Here is a 20,310-nt window from a genome sequence, read left to right as displayed (position 1 = left end):
GTCAGGTTGAATACATTAGTGTCAGCTGGAGGAGCGGGATGGAGGCTCCCATTAGCCGGGGTGGTACTTTCTTCTCTCCCAGACCTTCTCTTTCCAGCTCTTTGCCCAGCTTCTCCTCCCGTGCACCATCCCCACCTCCTGCCATCACTCCATCACTCCAAAGGGCAAGCTTTGGCAAGAGAGGGCTGGACCTCAGTCCTTCCATCCTCTCCCAAGGATTTTGGGGGTGGGCAGAGGGCACAGCAGGAAGAAACCAAGCAGCGAATTAAAGTTTGTGATTGTCAGTGTCAGGAGAAGCTAAATAACCCTGTAACTAGTATGAAGGTGAATTCACGGTCTGCTGCACATGGAGAATATGAGCGTCTGCGAGACAGCGAGTGTAGCTCAGGAGTCTGCCCGCCAGGGTGGGCAGCCTTCTCTCCAGGGACCTGAAGCAGGGGGGAGGAGGCCATGCACTCCCCACCCCTGACAGGGAGCAGCTGCCCAGGATCCCCCACCAGGCATGGGGTTGGTGGGGGCAGCTCAGTGGCTTGACAACTTGCTGGCCAGCAACCCAGAGAGGCATTTATAAGCACCAGCAGTATACACTCACAGACACCAGCCCAAGCTCCATATTAACAGTTGATACTTGTCCGTCGCTTATTCATGCCAGGATGAATGCTGACTTTGAACCTCTGTCCGAAACAGGAGAATATACCCGTCATTACTTCTCCCTACACTAGTTCATGAGCACTGTATTGAAATATAATCCTCGCACCATAAAATCTACCATTTTAAATGTACAATCCAAGGGTGTACAACCTTCACCACTATTGATTGTAGGACTTGTTCATCTCCCAGGAAGAAGCCCCCATACTCCTTGGCAGCCACTCTCTTCCCTTTCCCCCACCCACAGACCTAAACAACTGATATGAGGAAATGAAGTCCCAGAGAGGGCCAGTGACTTGGTTAGTGTCACACAGCCAGTGTCTGGCATTTGAACCCAGCCAGAAGAATCCCAAAGCCAGCGTTCCATGTCCTGGTGGCTGCCCCCACCCCATGCCCTGCCTTGAGTTTCTGACAGTTTGGGCTCAGGCATGTACACGCACCATCTGAACATGTAGGCCCAGGCAGCAACACGAAACTCTCCTCTCCACAGGTATGCTCATGACTCCATACAGAAAAGCCTCACCCCCACCCCCACCCCCACCCCAGGACAGCCCACATTCCCTCCTCCCCTTGCTCTTCTCCCTGGCTTCTCCTTCCCAGCCCTACTCCTGGAAGAGAGGTTTGGCACAGAGACCATGCAGCAACAGGGCAGCTGGAGTGGCCAGTGAGACCTAGGTGGCTTTGTGACTTTAACATAAGAAATCCGAGGGTCCCCTGACAGTAACTGAAATAAAGTGCCAACATAATGTTGTAAAGCAAGGCCCTGCCAGGGTCAGACTGCCAGACTGCCAGCAGGGCTGTGGCTACAAGGCACCCGGCAGCTGGGTACCTGTCTCCCTTCCCACCCCTCACATCTTTCTCCTGCCTCTTTCCGAGGTTTCTCACCCATTTTTTTCTACCCCCAAAAACTAAAAAAAAAAAAAAAAAAAGACAACAACAACAAAAACCATTTTCTGCAAAAATTGGAAATTTATGTGAAAGTGTCATTGCTTTGATAAGTGACAAACCAAGGACCAGAGACAAAGGGGAAAGTAGGCACACAGAAAGAATGAGTCTACTGGATTGGGTTTGGGTTTTTTTTTTTTTTTTCCTCCTTCTTTCTCCCTCCAAAGTGGAGGATCCGGCCGGGCCAGTTTGGATATTTATTAAGAAAAAGCCAAAGATAATTAACTTTTTTGTTTTTGTTTTGTTTGCGGGTGCCTCCCCTGCTGGCACTCCAGGCTGCCTGGCAGATCAGACCTGCTCCCTGCTCCTGGGTGCTGGGCTGCTGGTAGGGTTCTGCTGACTCCCCTAAGTCTGCTGGGGCCACTAGCTGCCTACCCAGTCACCTAGCTTGGGTTTTAGACAGGGCAGACCTTATGCTGCCACCAATGCCACCTCCCTGGGCTCTCCTGAAGCACAGAGCACCCTTTATCGGCCGGTAAGTGGTGTGGAGGAGGGGCTTCTGCTAGGTACCGAGGCCAGTGTGTCCCTTAAGGGGGGTGGGGGCTTGGAAGAGGGTCTCTCCGTGAGGCAAGGTGTTCCTCTGGCCAGTTCAAGGCTGCTGATTTCTCCGGAGAGGGAAAAGGCAGCAGAATATGCTGGAAGTGTAGGGAGACGCCAGATTTGGGCCAGATTGATCTCTCGCTTGTCCCAGGAAGCTGGTGCCCTGCCAGGACCCATACACTCTGGAAATGCCCGCCGGATAAGAAGTCCCTGGGACACAGAGACTTGCTGTCTGTCGTTCTGTTCCCATCTCTGACCCAGCCCGAGCCATCAGGGTGCCCACAGGAGTGGTTCAGGGAGCCACACTTAAGTGAGAAGCTGTCTGTCCCTGAACCCCACTAGCTGTGGCCCAGATCACCAACCAAGAAGGTAGCTTTGACAGTTTGAGGCCTCACTGTGAGAGACAGAGCTGAGGATATCTCAGGAGCCAAGATTGCCAGGATCGTGAAGATGGCTACCATCCTAGCTGGGCTTAGGGGTGTGGCTTGCTCCTCTGTTAGTGGTAATGTCTGGGCCCCTCCCTGCATGGGTGCTACCCTCTACTCCCCCCAACTGCATCCCTGCCAAGCAAAGAGGCAGCAGCAACCATGAGGTCCCTCCAGGTAGGGAAACTGCTCTGGAGTTGGACAGAAGGGAACATTTTTGAAGGATTTTGCTGGCCCTTTTTTTTCTCTGAAATATAAGGATGTGCAATTTTTTTGGTTTCAATTTAGCATTGGAGAATTTTATAATTTAGTAATTAAAATCTCTGATAGGCTTTAGAAATTGCGGCTAATTGAATTTAATGGGAAGATGATTTTCAATTTTATTTGATTACCGGGACCCCTGGCATCGGTATTTATGGGAAAAAAATGGGAAATGTGCTGTGTGGGCTAAGATGGCATAATTGAATTAGGGATAATCGGATTTCTCCGTCATGAATTTCACTATAATTTTCCTATAATTTTCCATTAGATATCTAGTTTACAAATATTCACAAAGAAATGAAGCTCTTTCGGAATGGAGATTGCTGGCTAACAGGATTACAGGCCGAGCGTGCGGCTGTGCCAGCCCCTACCCTGCCATAATGTGATCCCTGTGTCTGCCTTACACTTAGCGTGGCCTCGGCATCTTGCTTTGCCACCCACTATACCACTTCCATCCAACCCTTTGTTTCCTCTTCGTCTGTGCTTGTCCCCTGGGCCAACACCCACCTGTCCGGGGCCCACACTCTCTGCTACCTGCTGGCTGAGCCTGGTTCCAACTGAGGCCCAGGCCTTATTGAAATGGCTCCACCCTTCTGTGTCCCCCTCCTGTCCACACTCCTGTTTTTCCTGACGCTCTCCTCCATCCCTGTGGAGAGCACTCTCGACTACACGGATGCCCTCGCAGGTGCGAACACGCTTGTTCACATGCACACACAGTCCTCTGGCTAAGGCTTCTGTGCCCTGGCCCAGTCGCCTCAGAGGGAACCAGTTTATTGGGATCCTGGGGTGGGGTGCAGGAACAAAAGGAGCTTTGTTCAAGTTTATGTGAAAGTTACAAATTCAAAATGAGAACAGATAAAGCATAAGATACCTGATGTGTAAACAGGTTGGTGAGTGAGAGGGCCCCAGGCTCGGGAGGGAGAGAGAATGAGTGGGCACACTGGGGGTGCGAGAGGATGCCAGCCAGCATGGCAGCCTGACTGGGAGAGTGGGGGCTGGTGTGGGCCAATGAGGTTGCTAAAGATGTTTCTATTCTGCTTGGGGTGGGGTGTTCTAGAAAGACCTGGAGGCTCCGAGCCCAGGTCCTGGAGCCCAGTAGAAATTGTGGAATGTTCTCATGATGGCTCGTCACAGGGTCTCAGAGGTGTCACCACATCAGAGTGGTCAGGAAGGCATCGTCAGATGGGCCACAGCGCCAAGAGATGCCACATCCTAGGCTTCTCTCATTGGTATGGGCAGGTTCATAGAGCAGATGAGATCTGGAGGCTCTTAACACACAGCCTTTGACTTGTGGCCTTCAGCTTGGTGCTGAAATCCTAACGTGCCAAGTTGGCCTCAGTTTCTTACTTCACTCATCTGTCCTCCGCTGTACATGGTTCCTTACTCCTGAGTCCAGTCTGTGTCACCTATGGTGGCTGATTGTGACCCACCGCCTCAGAAGAAAAGATGCTTCCCAGGTAGCCCAGGGCTCTCCCCACCACAGGTCGTGTGTGGCAGCCCCTCTTGCTGGCCCTGATCTGTGGACTCCTCCCAGCTCACTAGGTCCTGCCCTGCCAGCCATTTCCAGTCTGCCTTTGACCCTCAGAGGTTCCAAAGTTATTGTTCTGGGTAACTGCAAGGGAGAGGTGTTTTCCCTGTCTTTCCTGAGGGTCATCCCTCATTATCATCATCTGAAACCCAGGACATTCAGGGAGTTTCAGGGAGTTTCTGGACATACAGGGAGCTCCCTGTATGCGCAGCAGACATGGTCACCACCCCTCCATACATGGCGCCAGGCTTCCGTCTTCACCTGGTTGCCCGCACCGGGCTGGGGTTGGGACTAATTGCCTGTTGTTACAAGCCAGCGCTGCAAGGGGACAGACTCCTTGTTGGGGTTTTGGGGGGTAGGGATTTGGACAGCAGCACCCACAGAGGTTTCCCAAGGCAGTCCTGGACGCAGAGATCCCACAGGGAAGCTGGGCTCATGGTGCTCTCTGCCTGACTTCCCTGGGCCAGTCGTTGGGGAGCACATGGCTTGGTTTAAGGAGCCCCATTTCCTTACTCAGGGTTTTAGGGCCAGTGGACACCCAGTAAAGTCAGGACTTTGCACATAGGGATGGGAATGGACCTGAAGCATGGAGGGTGTGTGACAACCTGGACTGAGGTCGCCAAGAAGTGATTAGGGAGTGTGGCAGAACAAGAGAGAGATGCTGTATTCTTGGTGGGGCCATTTAGAACTAAAGAACAGTCGAAGAAAAGGAGAAAAATAAGGGGAAAGTAGGAGAAAGAGTAGATTGTTAACTCTGTTGACGTCTTTGCCTCAAGGCCTCCTTGGGCCCCTCCCTTTGCAAAATAGAAATATTGCAAAAATAGGCCAGCGCCATTTTGCTGAATGCTGCCCAGACTAGGGAGAGCCTAAGCCCATTCTCCTGTGCTCATCGGAAGGCCGAGTGGCCCATCCTGCCGCAGGAGAGAGGACAGTAGCAAGAGGTAGACAGCAGGCTGGGGCACCAAGGAACAGGAAGCTGGGCACGGTGGGAACAGGTATTGAGTTGGCAAGCCTGCTGAGGTCCTGCTCCCTGCTTTCCCCAGCACCTCCAAGCCAGATGGTCATGAATACCTATGGCTACAGCGTGGACCTCCTAGGGTTACACGGGAGGGTGGGGCATGGAAAGAGACCTTCAGATCCAGGGAGAAAGGGGGAGTCAAGAAAGACAAGCCCAGCCCTAAGGGACATCCGAGTGGGCAGGGTGTGGTTCCCAGGGAACAGGTGTCAGGACACTGGCCAACTTGGTTGAGGGGATGCCTGTGTCCAGGGATGGACAGGAAGCCCGAGTGATGACGTGTATCAAGGGAGGAGACAGCCTAGAAACTGTGAGGGAAGAAGATGGGGAGGAGGAAGGAGAAAGCCTGGGAACATGCGTGGTCTGACATGGAGGGACTCGAGGGCCATTTGAAAGGCAAAAGCAAAGGAAGCGGTGGCAACTTCTGACTGTGCGGCCTGCGGGAGCGCGGCGGGCAGCGGGCGGGAGCGCGCACGGGGAGCGCAAGGCCGACGAGCGAGTTTCCCCGACACGCCCAGCCGCGCCGCGCGCGACTCCTTTCTTCTTCCAACTCCAACAACCGCAACAAAATGAGGGAAGTGGGGCGAGCAAGGGAAACAAAACCCCTTCCACGTCGGCCCCGCCCGCAGCCCAAGGGCAGCTCCGGAGGGAACGGCAGGAGCGCGCGCGCGCGCGCCGCAAAAAAGCCTCGCACCTGCGCTCGCTCCCGCGCGGAAAAGTTTCCGCGGGCGCGCACAGGGTGGCCGACGGCTCTGGCCGAGAGGCCGAGCAGGGCGAGCGAGTGCGAGCGCGCGCGCGCGCCGCGGCGAGAGTAGGCGCGTGTGCGCGAGTGCCGTCTCCGCGCTCCGCTCGGGCGCTCGGCTCCGGGACACAGCCACACGCGCCGCGCGGACACGCCGGCCTCCCGCTCCCGCTCCCGCGCACGCGACCCCACGAGCGCCGGCGCGCCCCGCCTCCCTCCTCCCGGAGCCTGGGCGCTGGGCGCGCGCGCGCCCATCCATACCTTAGCGCCGGAGCGAGGCGAGCGGGCGCGCGCGCGCGCGAGTCTGATCTTTCACCTGCCGGAGCCCGCGCGCGCGCCCGCCCGCTCGTCCGCCCGCCTGCCCGCCGCCCGGCCGGCGAGGGGGCGGTGCCACGGTCGCCCTGCCAATCACCTCGGCGCCTGGCAGCGCCCGGCCGCTCCCGCCCGCCCCGCTCCCTCCTGCCAAACTGTTACCCTGAGTGTTACCGTCAGGAGCAATGACATCAGGATTTTAAAACAACTTGTTATTCGGGGAGTAATCAGTTGCAATTAGGCATTAATTAAGTATTATGAAAGTTGATTATTTAAGTGAATTCGGCTTTCGACTCTCCGACTATGGTGAGTACCGGGAGCGGGCGGGCGGGGGAGGGCCGGGCCGGGCCGGGCCGGAGCGGCGACCCCTGAGCGCTCGGGACGGGGCGGGCAGTCGGGGAGGCCCTCGGCCTGGCGGGCGCGATCCCCGGCCGGCCCACGGCCACCGGCAATTTCTGTTTGAGTTGGAGCAACTCGGAGCTGCCGGGAGCGTGCGGGGCGAGCGTGAGAGCGAGCGTGAGGCGCGGAGCAAACTTTCCCCGCCGCCGCCCTCCCGGCCCGGCTCGGCCCGGCCCGGCCCGGCCCGGCCCGGCGCGCGCCCCCCAGCCCGGGATGCGCTCGGCCCGGCGGGGAGGGACAGCGGGCGGGCGGGGACAGGGAGCCCGTGCGACACTAAACACATTCTTTTCTCTCTTCTTCTTCTTTTCATGGCGTTTCTCGCAGAGTTTGGGACCAAGGAGCGGAGAATGGATCTTGGAACAGGTACGGGCGGTGGGAACCCACGGGGAGGCTCTTTCACTTTTCTTTCGGTTCTTTGACGGAAGTTAGTATTTTTAGCCCAGTGAGCTAGCAGCTGAGCCCAGGGTACCGGACAGACGCCAAGGGTCTGTGCCCATGGTCCCTGCTAGCCCTGCTTTCTGGATGGTGATATTGTTATTTGTTACTTGCTTGCTGACTGTGACTAATTTGATGCTTGTCATTACGAAAGAACCAAGGGGACAGGGAGCTGGGGGGCACCCAGAGAGAGAGAGGATTTAGGGGTTTTTTGTGGGGGTTTTTGTTCTCCGTGTTTTTTCTCTTGTGTTTTTTAGACACACTTTTCCCTTTGCGAAGATCTCTGTGTGTGTGTGGCTTGTGGGGTGTGTGTTTTTATTTTTTTAGTGGGGGGTGGTTTAGTTTTTGAAAGCAGCGTCCTGTTGGGAAAGGTGGTTAGTCTGGTTTCGGGGCGACTGTCTCAAGGTAAAGGAATTTAATTTATTTGGGACAAGGCTGTGTCGGATGATCAAGCTGCTTATTATGGCTAATGAGTGTTTTTCACCTGAGAATCTGTGGGCTGAGGTGGCTGTTATCAGTTCAAAGTAAGGGGCCCAGGACTCTCTCTCAGCCCCCCTTCTAGCCCCCACCCTGGGGGGTGATGGTAGGCCAGACCAAAGACTACATTCGGATATCTGGGTCTGGGGAGCCGGGTATGGCACTAGGGCTGACTCCAGTTAGTGCCCCACTGGCCTGGGGCAGAGTTTAACCAGTGAATTTGGTGTCTTTCTAGTTTTGACTTAATTGTATTCAGTAGTTCTCTTTTCATCTGAGCCTCCAGCCTGAGTCCAGTGAGGCTTACCTTAGTTAATTCTTTGGCCTCCTACCAGCCTCTTCTATGGAAACCAACTTTGGGCCAGGACCCTCACATCCTAGGCTGTGGAAAGCAGCCTCTTCTTCAGTGTCTTAGAGAAAATCAGTTTGCTAATTGGTCAGAACCGGTCCCTGACCCACTTCTGTTTCACTGGGGGTTAGAAAAGATGGTATTAGTTAGAGTTGTCATTAGATCTGTCCAAGTTCATGGCATAGTCCCATAGGACCCACACAGTGACAGCTGCCTCTCTGAGGTCAAAGGAGCGTAAGGCAGAGAGGGCAGGAGGCAGCACAGGGCAGTCGGGATGTGTGTTGTGGGGGGCAGGGAACCTTCCCAGAGCTGTTAGACTGTAGAAACAGGTGTGTTCTTGGCTAATGGGATGTGGAGGTCCTCTGGACATCTGTGCCCTGGAAGGGCATGACGCCCCCTGCTGGGCAAATTGAAGAAGGTGTCTTGAAGCCTTTGCTGCCACCCTGCCCCTCCCTGTCCTCCACCCCACAGAGAACCAGCCGCCTCCACCTCTAATCAGGTGTCTCATCACCACCCTTTCAGACCCACCCCCTTTTCTTCAGAAATAGGGCCCCCACCCATGCCAGCCAAGAAGCAGACCTCAGAGACAGGCCCAGTGTTTGGCACCACCCCTACCTGGCACAGGGGAGCCTGCTTATGGGCCAGCACAAGGGACTCAGGCATTACTCAGTTGGAAGGCGGGCCCTACCCTCTTCCTTCTGACCTGAGTGCCAACTGGAGCTGGCTCCCATCCTGCCATGGTAGTCTCTCCTAGGCTGCCATGGAGGCATGATTCCATATCCCTTCTGGGGAGTGTCATGATGGCAGGGCAGGCGGCAAGTGACAGAGCCTCCTGTGGCACCTTAAGGGCTCTAGGGAGATATACTGCTCTCCACACTCCAGAGACAGGCTCTGGAAACTTTTCCTAGAAGCTAGAGTGGCCAGGAAGTCAGCTGGAGCAGGGCACTCCCAGTGGGACCCAGGGCTGGACTCTGGCCACACAGAGGAAGGTCCGCGGTGTCAAAGTTCTGTTTCCTGGAGGAGTTGTCTAATGATACCTCCCACCTTTTCTCTGATCTCGGGAGTTTCACTTAATCTCAGAACTTCAGATGAAAGCCCTTTCCCTCACTTCACCAAAAAGGGGAAGCAGGATGGGACTCAGATCTGTCACCCCTGAGCCCGTCTCTGGGGCAACTCCATTCTCATCTCCAGGAGCTGAGAGCATCTCCCTTGACCTCCTGATACACAGGGACATGCCAAGGGTTATTGCTCCTGCAGTGCACTACAGGGCTTCCTTCCTGTGGGAGCAGCTCTGGTCGCTCCAGCTAAGGACCTGAGCACAGTGTGAGAAGGGGAAAGCCCCAAAGAGTTGTCAGTACCAGGGATCTCCAACAAGTACTGGATGGTGGGTTCACTGCACCTAAGGCCTTGGACACCTCAGGGTCCTGAGGCACTCTGACCATGAGTAATTCAGTGACAGGGGAGAATTGAGGTTTCTCAGAAGGGGACAGGGTGATCTCAAGACCCTCAAGAGCCATGTGGACCCCTTTTCCCCCACCATAGTTCAGCCAAGGGCTGGATCAATCTGGACGTCTTTAGCAATAAAAAATGCCGATGTCGTCCTAATTCACCAGGCCCCGAGATGACAGCAAATTTACATTTTTTAATTAAACTAGCAGCCAGTTTTTATGAGAGGGGGTTGGGTTATGCAAATCAAATGGTTGTGTACGGAAGATTAGGAGAGTTTGGGAATAAATTCCACAAATGCTAATAAAAAAAAAAGAGAGAGAGAGGGAGGGAGGGAGGGAGAGGAAGAGAGGAGGACATGGTTCCATTAGGCCCTTTTAGAGTGATTTCCCTGGGGGAGGGTATTGAAAGGGGGAGGGGGTTCAGGGAGGAAGCTTTCAAATACAGGTAGATCCATCCTATAGTTGGGAAGCTCCCCAGGATTAGCCCCCACCCCCCACCCCAGGCTGATTCCTGGGCCTGAACACACTGAAGCCTGGGTAAAAATGACTATGTAAGAGCAGTAGAGCTGTGACAAAGAGCTTGTCCTTGATTATGTGGGATCTGTTTGTAAGGCCCCTCTTGAGAAGGGAAGAGCCGTCCTGTAAAGGATCCAAGTAGACTGTTCTGGGTAAAGGGCCAAATAGGCAAGAGATCAAGTTCACGGGGATGGCCACTGAACACAGAAGAGCTGGCAAGGGGCTACCCACTGGAGCACTGTGATCGAAGGCCTGCCATCCGGACCAATCACCGGAGGGCTCACTGAGCCAGGCTAGGACCCTTGTTTCTTAGGCAGATCCTTTGCTCACACGTCACACAGAGACACAACCTTCAAATGATAGGGAGGCCAGGAAAGATGAGGCCAAGAGAGCTGGCCCAGGAAACAGCCTAAGGCAGGGGAATGACAACAGCCTCCCGCTAGTTGGGTCTTACCCCAAGGAGCAAAGACTTTCACACTCTGCCCTCAAAGTGTGAGCACACAGAACTTCTGTGAGTCAGAGGTTCAAACGCTCCTGGGAACCCTCATGGCTCTGGATGTACCAGGGAATGGTCTGTGCCTCTTCTGGAAGGGGTTGTTGGGTTGGGTAAACTAGATCACCCTCAATTTTTCCTTCCTGCAGACTCTACTTGGCCAGATACACCCACTCAACCAGTCTAAGCTGGGGCCAGGTTGGGCACCGGTTTTGCTAGTCTGCAGGGGGCGGGTGATCTGGTGCCATCTTGGCAGGAAGGAGCCATGAGAGCCAAGGACAGCATGGGCTGTCTTCGAAGTGGTGTGTTTCCTGGTACCATTTAGACAGGCTGGCTGTGTACCCAGTGGCGACACTGAGAGGGACTTAAAGATGACCTTTAAGGTCTTTGACTACCAACCTGATTTTACTCAGCGAGCCAGGCATCCAGGGAAGAGTCACAGGGTGAGGTGGGAAGTGTACCATTGGTCCCTTCTTAGTAGAAAGCACTTGAGACGCTTTCTACTCAAGCAGCTCAGGGCTGCCAACCAGCCTTGATACTAGTTACAAAGTAGCAAACAGTGAATTACAAAGTAGCAAACAGTGCGGCAAAATGCTTGGTAACGGGCCTAGCAGGTTCGTTCTCCTACAGAGGCAGCAAAAGTAGGTCTGCAAGGGTCCCCAGAGAGATCCCACCTCAGACCTTCTTCCCTGGTAGGGACCCCCGAAGGGAACCCACAGACTCTCAAAAGAGGCCCAGGGCAGTGGGGGAAGCACAGCATCAGTTAGATGTCTCTTCCTGCCTCGCAGTGCCGATACTCCCCACCCCCACAGCCAGGGAATCTGGCTGAGTTGCAGCTTGAGTTTTTATGATGGAAAATAAAATAAATGGAGGCACCTTTGCGGGGCTGAGTCACTGCAAAGCATCTCCTCATTAAAGCTGCTGCCCCGGCTCAAGTCCCTGCCCACTTCCCCAGGCAGGGAATGAGGCGGGGCAATTGACTTTTCTCCCTGGACCCTGCCAGGTAGGCCATTGCGGCATCCCTACCTCTCCATCAGCTACCTTGGACTAGCCCACCCTTATCAGAGAATCGGGTCTTCAGCTCACCACCAGCTGCACAACCCAAGGCTCAGCCCTCCTGAGCTTGTTTTTAAGTCTTGATCAACTATTGCTGCCACAGACGCCTCCTTCTCTTAATGCCCAGCTTCCCCCTTTCCCTTCTCCTGGTCCTCAGGGTGAGAGAGGGAAGGAAGTTGCTCCAAAGTAATTACCAGAAATGGGTCCCCAAGGCAAGCAGCAGCTGTTGGGGTGGCCAGGCCAGGGTCTAGCAAGGCCCTGGAAGCCAGTGGCCCTGGGGTGTGGAGGAGAATCTGTTGGGCAGACTACCTTACTGGGTGGCTTGTGAAAGGTGGAAGGTTGGTGGTCCACACGGTGTGTCCCTGTCCAGCGGTCTGTACCTTACACCCCAGGCTCTCAAACACATGTCCCATGTGAGACTGCAGTTCAGCAAATCCTGAGGAACTTGGCAGAGTCAGGGTGCCTACTGCCCTGGTTTGTGGGCATGCAGTGTAAGAAAGAGCTGGTATCGTCTCCTACTAAGAAGAGGGGCTCAGAATGAGGATCAGGATGTTCATGAAAGAGTGACCATAGGGACATCCAAGTCTTCTAGACTTCTCCCAGGCCTCTCCCCTCGACTCTGAGAGCAGTTGCTTTCCATTGTGCAAGCACATTTTTCTGCCTTTTTGCCAGGCTACCCAGCTTTGGCAAGCAGGCCCTTCCTACTCACCTTGCTCCCCCACGCCCCTTGCCAGCCTCATACCCAGTTGGCCCTAGAAAGAGATAAGAGATAAGAGGCTGGCCGGGGCCTGCTGCTCTGAGGAACTGGTTATACCCATGGCATTAGTGTGCCAGGACCATATTCGTGCTCATTTGCTAAGGCTGGGGACCTTGTTTTCATCTACCACTACAGCTCTTAATGCTGACCATTAGACATGACCATTAGCTGCTGTGTTGACAGCTCCAGGTGCTTGTATGGGGCTGGGGCTCATGCCTTCCCACCGTAAGTGCTGGTGCAATTGATTGATGGAGATTCCTCTTCCCCAAGTGCCTGCCCAGCTTCTGAGTGGGGCAGAAGGAGGAAGGCAGGAAATGTTGTCTGATTCCCTCAGGACCTGGGCTTTAGTTTCTCAAGAGCTTCTAGGGCCTGCTTTACAGGAAGGAATGGGTTGGAATCATGAAAGTGAGGGGGCAAGGGGACATTAAGACAGCTGCTACTAGCCTTGACTGTGGTTTGTAACAGGGTGGACCCGGAGTGTGAGGTCCTGTTGCTGTGGTCCATACCCTCCTGCCAAACATACTTCTCTCCGGGGATTTCTGTTCGAGGCTAGGATCCGTCCAGTGTCTGACCAGTATAGGCAGGAGGCTAGAATGAGGGACCAGCCCAGACTGCCAAGGTAGAATGTTTGGGCCGTACCAGAAGAGCCACGGCTCTTAAAACCATCTCCCAGGCCTACCCTTTGGGGTGTCCTCTGGCCCCACAGCCCTGCTAGAGGTCCAGGTGCTTGGCTGTTGAGACAGCTTCCTAAAGCCTGTCTTGTGGCCTGGACTGAGGTTAGGGTACTCCTTGGCTTTAGAGGAAACAGTGAGGAGGAGAAACATACTTTCTGTCACTCTAGAGACCTGGTATTCCCACAGGGTCCCTTCCAGAGTTGAGCTTTTCTTTTAGGGCTCTGTCCTTGAATTAAGGGGACTCCTGGGAGGGAATGTGCCTACTTGAGGAGACTGGAGGAGCCAGGCTGAGCTGCCTTAGGGGATCCCCACCTTAGTTGAAAGACTGCTGGAACCTGTATCACCCGACCCAAAGAGATGTCTCCTCCGTGGTCTCCGCTTCCATTTCTCTCTGAAGGGTGCTTTTCTCCCTGCTGCCTGAGAGCCCAAAGCCACAGCAAGCCAGAAGACCTGGCCAGCTGAGGATTGGCTGGGTATTTTGCTGACCAGCAGGGGGCGACCTACTGTATCTGCCCCAGTCCTTTCTAGAATCTGGCCATGTGGGCAGCCCTGGTCCAGCCAGGCCTTATGGCTCTGAATGGGGGAGGGGTAGCCTCCCCCTTCCCACCCCCCAGAGGTTCCTTAGCTGAGTTTGTTTTGCCAGGGTGACCTGTTTAATCATCTCATTTTCTGGTGGCCGTTTATTCCTCGTTTCCACGGTTACGGCCCCATTAAGGGGAGAAGCAATAAGGCAGCGAGTCAAACAGGTAATAAAAACATTAAAGCCCTTGTGCACAGAGAGAGGACGGGGTGGGGGGAGGGGGCTCAGTGAGGTGAGACGGCCCAGGGAGCAGCCAAGGTAGAGACTGCCTGGCCTGGCCCTGGCCTCTGGAGGCTGTGGGAAGATTACTCCCCAAGACCCAGCTCAGCTTAGTCCCCAGTCCTCAATGCCTGGCAACAGGCAGTATGTTGGAGGTAAAGCAGGAAGGAGCTAAATGAGAAGAAGAGTAACAAAAGCTCCCCAGGACTGTCCCCAGAGAGTTGCATGACCTGTTCTAGGCCCCACCTCACCCTGGCTGGCCCGGGGTGGGGGCTAATTTCTGACATTGTTTTGAGCGCTAGAATTTTTTCTGCCAACTTTATCAGAAAGCATATTTGTGGTGAGTGCTGCTAACAGGGCCAGTCTGGTGAGTAAATATTCCTGGTGTGGAGGCCCCGTGACCTTGAGAGGGAAGAGCTAGCAGTGGGAGCCAAGGGCATATGGAGGGAGGAGGGCCAAGAGGCCAGGAGAGCTTGGGCTAGGTGGGAGACCCTTCCTGAGAAGGGGAGAGGGCCAGGTTTGCACTCAATTGACTCCGAAGTGGTCTATCCCAAGCTCAAGCACCACCCCATTCAGGCTGGTTATGTGACTGGCCCTTGGAAGATGGGCCAGTCTTTTTGGTGACCATAGAAGATTGCTGGCCGATCTCCTAAGGGTTCCCTTCCTCTACGGAATGCCCAAAGCTACAACAGAAACCAGCCTTTTGCCCAGCTGGTCTGGACCCCGGGCAAAGAGCTGCGCTGGTCAGGGAGAAATGCCAGGAAGCATGAGGATGGATGGTATCAGAGCGGCTGTGCCTGTGTGTGCTGGGGCAGCCACTGTTGCCCGGGAGTCCAGGGTCAATTTGCAGAGAGCACAGAGAAGGCCAGGACCAATCTAAGGTGTCTCTGGGTTATGGAGGAAGCTGCCTGTTTTTTTGTTTTTTGTTTTTTTGTTTTTTTAAATCTTCCATATTCTGATCTCTTGCAAATTCACAGAGGCCTGTGTGTCTCTGATTATTAATTTCAACGTTGATTCTGACTAGCGAGGGGAGAAGGAAGGTGTGGGAAACGGGGGAAACCCTTTGGCTGGGAACTGTGCCTTGGGAGCAGGCCTAGATGAGTTAATATTCCGATCAAACAATTAAAAATAGAAAATGCTCCCGAGGCACCAGCTGCTGAAGCTCTCAGCAACTGTCACCAGCGGGTTCAGGGGGCAGGTGGCACTGGAAGGAGCCTCTCCACAAAGGGCAGGGCAGCCTTCAGAGACACTGTGTGTCCACTGTTCTCTCAGGATCCAGAGCAGAGGTGGGGCTGTGAGTCCTTGCAGTTCCCCTTAGGGGCCAGAGCAGGGCCTGTGCAGCCTCGGGGCTGCCTGCCGTTCTCCCCTACAGGGCCCGAGTGGTGAAGTCATCGCCAGATGCCCTGGTAATTGTTTTAAGAATCCAACTTAAAATAAGATGAAAACTTATATTCCTGGGTGAGGAGTAATTTCCCATCTAATAGTAAATTAATGAAAGGCTTATAGCAGGCGGCCTGGCCAGGAGGCATGTTCATCTGATAAATCCGAGCTCTCGGGCCCACCAGCTCTAGACCTGGAAGTGCCCACAGCCCAGGCCAGGCCCCACTGCTGATGTCCTCTTGGGATGCACCATGGTCTGCTTCTACCTGAAGACACACTCTGCATGTGTTTATAGTGCCTGCTGGTGAAAAGGAACAGCTTTCAAAAACTGGTGTCATCTGGCAGAGGCTGGGGCCTCATGCTTAGAGGCATCAGTCCTCCACCCCAGAAGAAGGGGGTTCAGGAGCAGACACCAAACAGAGTCTGGGCAGAGTGTCCACCCTTCAGAACAACATGGTGGACAGAGGTGAGGTCACCAACTGCTTCAGTTTACCTAGGACTAGAAAGAAAAGCATTCTCTGAGCCCTGGATGCCATATCAACTAGGGAAGTCAATTAGCCAGCCATACAGTCCGCCCTTAAGGTCCTGGAGAGGCTAGGGACCTCCAGAGCTAAATATGTCCTGTGCAGGAGGGGTGGCTTACAACTGACTCCCCCTGACACCACTGCCCTGACCCAGCCTTGCTGTGTGGTCTGCTGCATTCAGCTAGGTGTGCACGTCCTCAAGTGGGTATGTAGATGCCACCCAGGCAGGACAAGACATTGCCTGGAGGCCCTGGGGTGGGGGCTAGAAGAGGGCTTGCAGCAGAAAATATATACCTTTTACACTGAGACCTCTCTTCCTATGGATCACAGATGGATTAGAGCATCTGGAGAGGACATGAGACACATGACCTCACATGTCCTCTGGAGTTTCTAGCTAGCACCTTCCTTCTGAGAGACCCAGAGGGTGCATGTCACACCTAACACTCATTTCTCTTAGAAAAAGACAAGGTTTGGTTTATTTTGGCCTGTTTCACAGATGCAAGGGGATATAGCCTAGTGGTACAGCCACTCTCTCAGAACATGTAAAGCCCAGGGTTCCATCTCTAGCACTGAAGGGGAGAAAAAAAAGAAAAGAAAACACAGGTGGGGAAACAGGAGGCCTATAGTCACTGCCAGACTTGTTCCTAAAAGCCAGGAGACAGACACAGTATGGAGCTTCCTTGCCAGGGGGGAAGCAGGCATCCCTGAGGAGCCGTTCCACATGGCAATGTCGAGGGGAAATTACAAAGCTTACATCCTGGGTATTGACTGTTATTCAGCCTGTGTCCCTGAAGGGCTCCAGATTCCATTTACAGTCCACTTGTCCCCCTTGGATCCTCCCTGGACCCACCTACAGTGTCGTGGCTGATGCAAATGCCTGCTAACACCTTACAGGGCAGCTTATTTCACTGCAGGCTTCCATCCTTCACAGCTCCTGAGAAAGGGACTCTCCCTTGTCTTCAGGGAGGGCTGCCAGGGTGGGTCACTCTGACTCGTCCCTGGTAAGATGGAAGTGAGCAGAGCAGAGCAGACCACTTGTAGAAGCCATCTAGACTAGCGTTGTTCTCCTAGGAGACAAGTCTTCAGGGTTGTGTTTACACAGTGTGCTTCTGTGAAGGCAGAGGGATGGTGGGGATGCATGCCCTGGCCCACTCAGAGACCACTTCACTCAGTTCAGGAGTTCATCAGAGCAGCGTCCCTCTGCTCTCTGTTACTGCAACTTACAGGGTTACCTTGGGAACTCCAGAGAGCCAAGTGGCTGCTTTGCAAGCAGCTGTTTGATGGAGTGGGGCTCAGCCTGATCCCTGAACTGGGTTTGCCCCCCTCTTTGCTTGTATGGGTTTCAGAAGACCCGAGTTCTTTGCCAGATTTAACCATATCATGATTTAGGGGGTGGAGAGCATCCTGGTGTCTTTGGGGTAACTTGAGGGGTACCCGGGGCATAGCTACCCTGGCACCCTACATCTATTCTACCCCAGAGGAGGAAGTTATGAAGCAGATTCCTCATCTAGACAACCCAGGAGAGTATGCTCCAAGAGGGAGCCAGAACCACGGATGGTGTCACTAGATCAGAGTCAAGTGGAGAGGAAACAGTAGATGTCTTGTGGCCGTTGATGTTCAAGCTGACACCAGGGAATTCCAGACCCTCCTTGACTGACTTCCCCTTAGCTTCGGGCTGAAGCAGCAGGTGGGTTAAGCTGGAGAGCAGGAGAGGTGCCTGCCTGCTCTTCCACACCAGGCTCGCCATCTCACACCAGTGGGGTCATGATCCTCTTGACAAGAAGGGTCACTCTGGGACTCCTTGAGAGTTTGCAGATGGCAGCAGGAGGTAGCTCCTCCATCAGGAAGCTGAGGCAGGACTAACAGCCCCTGAGAAGGAGCCTGGATGTTTTCGGTTTCCAGGTCCCTTGGGGGCCCAGGGGCAGATTGAGACAGGCTCCTTGCAGGGGAGGTGTTAACAAACAGCAGGTGATTAAACATGACAAGCGGTGACATTTCTGTTCAGGGTTCTCAGTCCCAGCAAAGCCAAGAATGAAGCTATAAACCCTGACATTTTGTGTTATGCACTGAGAGGATTTTAATAGACCTCTCTCCCTCTTCTCCAGTCATCTTCTCTCCCTCCTCACCACCCCCATCACATCCGCTACCCCACCGAGTGTGCACGGAACAAGCCCCTGGCCACTCCATTTTGCCTGGCCTCCAGGAGCCTTCTTGGCCACACACCCCTCTCTACCTGCCATTCCTGGCCGGATACTGCCCTCGGCCTTCTTTGGTTTGATCTTTACTGTTGTCCCTCTGCAAACCACCCCCACACCTCCCTGCATCCTTCACTTTCTCACCTCCTGTTTTTGGGTCCTGATCTCACAGCCTGTCCCTTAGCTGCGGCTGTCCCAGTTGTCAGGGGCAGCAGGTGGCTGTTCATGTGCCCTCTTTGTGCTCATAACATTTCCAGACAGACTTGAGAGCCCGTTAAGGGAGATTGTGGGGCTTGGTATGGGCTCTTCCCCCATCTCTCCCTCTCTCTCTCTCTTTTTAATCTCTTTTTCTCCTTTTTGGGACAAGGACAGAAGGCAGAGGGAGAAAACTGCCCTACACTGAAAACAGTTGCTGGGTTTATTCGGAAAGGACTGGCCGGCAACAGTTGTTCCCCTTACAGAGAAATACTGGAACAACTGGGGCCTCCTTTGTTCTCTGGATAGAGTCTGGTGAAGGGCGTTTGGAGGTGAGCCTGGGGCTGAAGAGGGCAAGATACAGTGTCAGTTCATTCCTACCCAGGGAGTCCCCACCCTGGCAAGCAGAGAAGGTTCCTAGAGCTAGGCAGGATCTGGTTCAGGAGTCAGGCCACACCCTGGGTCCCCGGCTCTGCCCTAGTGAACGCAAGAAGCACTTAGCTTTCTGTGTTCATTTCAGTAAATATTTATTGGGCCAGACGCTGTGCTGGACCGTGGTTCTGTTCCATGGATCTCTTAGTCTAAGGAGGTGGATGGATGGATTGTTACTGTAGAACCACAAACAAGAGCAGGGCTGGCAGATGAGGACAGAGGGAGGGATGATCTGGACAGCTTCTCAAAGGCAGGCATCACTAGGACCCCTGAGGGATGCCTAGGATAAGGGAGGCCAGGCCCAGAGTTGAAGGAGGTACCTCTGCCCAGGCGCCAGTGTAGAAGCGTATGCTGCCTCACAGGGACCACCTGGCATGGAGGAGAATTTGTGCTGTGACTTCCTACAGTGTATGTCCTTTGATCTCTGGGTCCCTGAACTTGCCTTTTTGTCTACCCCTCCACCTCTCCTCACCTGGACTAGGCATGATGATCTGGGTAAAACAGGAATGAGGCTCACCCCAGTTCAATAGACAGAGAGCAACAAGAAGTAGCCAAGTGTCCACCACAGGCTGGGGTCACTGCAGCCTCTCCCACCGCCTACTCCATGTGGTGAGTCCCAGGTAAAGAGGCAAGAGAGAGAGTACAGGCCCGTGTGATGGGCATGGTGCAGGAAGCACAGGAGCCAGGAGAGAGCCTCATGCCTCCTTCTTTGCCCCTTCACTTGCTGACCCTAGGGCTCAGCAAGGCCAGGTAATCTCCAGGAGCCCCTCTCTCTTGGTGGCTGTTAAATACTGGATGTGTCCTTGTTAGCTTCCAAGCTTCCTGAGATTTCCAGCTATCCTCTAGGATCCCGAGGGCCAGAGTGGGCAGTGCCAGTAGAAATTCAAGATGCAGCTGAGAAACTGCAAACCAAGAGAAGAAGGGTCATCTAGGTACCTTAGAGCTGGACCATAGGGGAGCAGACAGATGCATGAGCTACTGGGGGTCCCAAAACACAGGCTCCAATTCAGCTCCAATTCATCTACCAATCGCTGACCTCACACCCCATGCTAGACAGCCATAGCCATGGGGCAGCTGTAGGGCCTGTTGCCTGCAAGGATCTCATTCAACCCCATGGGACACCTTTTCTTTACAGATTTGCCTTTGCCCAGGTGCCATGCTGAACACACCCTACCAACATATTGGTTCCCTAAAAGAGATCAGGCTGGCTTCCCATCCCAAGAACATAGAGGGTACAAGGCCGACTTCAGATAGTCCTCCTTTCCCTCGCTGGATCCACTCTGCCTTTCTGACAAGCTTGGTCCAGGATGCCACCTGTGTTGCTCACTTCCCAGAGCCTAGCTGGAACTGTTTGGACCCTCTGACAGGTCTTCACTTGACAGCTGGGCTGGGGGTCATTGTGGAGAAAGGAGAGGAGAGGAGTCCTAGAACCTGGACTTGGCCTACTGCCCCTGAAGGTCCAGAGCCAGGTTTTATTATAATCCCTACATCCTGTTGCAGATCCTTAATCAGCTGGATCCCAGGTTGGGCTGGACCCTGTGGTGACACTCAGGGCTGTGGAATAGAAAACCTGAAGTGGAGTCTCCGGAGCTGGGGTTGGGGCTATGAGGATAAGGCAGGTGGAGGGGAGGAGAAGGGAGCCAGCACAGCACCGGGTGTGGACAGAGCCCAGACCCACCACCCACCAACCAGGCTGGGGGTGGAGGAGCAGCTGTTGCAGACTGGGAACCATGGCTATGGGGAGGGGGGGTGAACACTAGTCTGTGGG

At 54.2% G+C, this 20,310-nt stretch overlaps 1 protein-coding gene across 1 annotated transcript in view; it reads left to right on the top strand.

The window, feature by feature from the left end:
- Positions 1 to 6,673: 6,673 nt before the first annotated feature.
- The window catches only part of Casz1 (castor zinc finger 1), a 51,183-nt gene continuing 37,546 nt past the window's right edge, over positions 6,674 to 20,310 (top strand). Inside the window, exon 1 of the mRNA XM_035441000.1 lies at positions 6,674 to 7,178. Within this exon, the coding sequence (XP_035296891.1) occupies positions 6,674 to 7,178 (505 nt within the window). The remainder of the gene's footprint in view (positions 7,179 to 20,310) is intronic.

This window comes from Cricetulus griseus, chromosome 2 (assembly GCF_003668045.3).
Source record: "Cricetulus griseus strain 17A/GY chromosome 2, alternate assembly CriGri-PICRH-1.0, whole genome shotgun sequence".
NCBI classification, from domain to species: domain Eukaryota; kingdom Metazoa; phylum Chordata; class Mammalia; order Rodentia; family Cricetidae; genus Cricetulus; species Cricetulus griseus.
The sequence above is the reverse complement of the archived record's forward strand: the minus strand, read 5'-3'. Positions and strand labels throughout refer to the sequence as shown.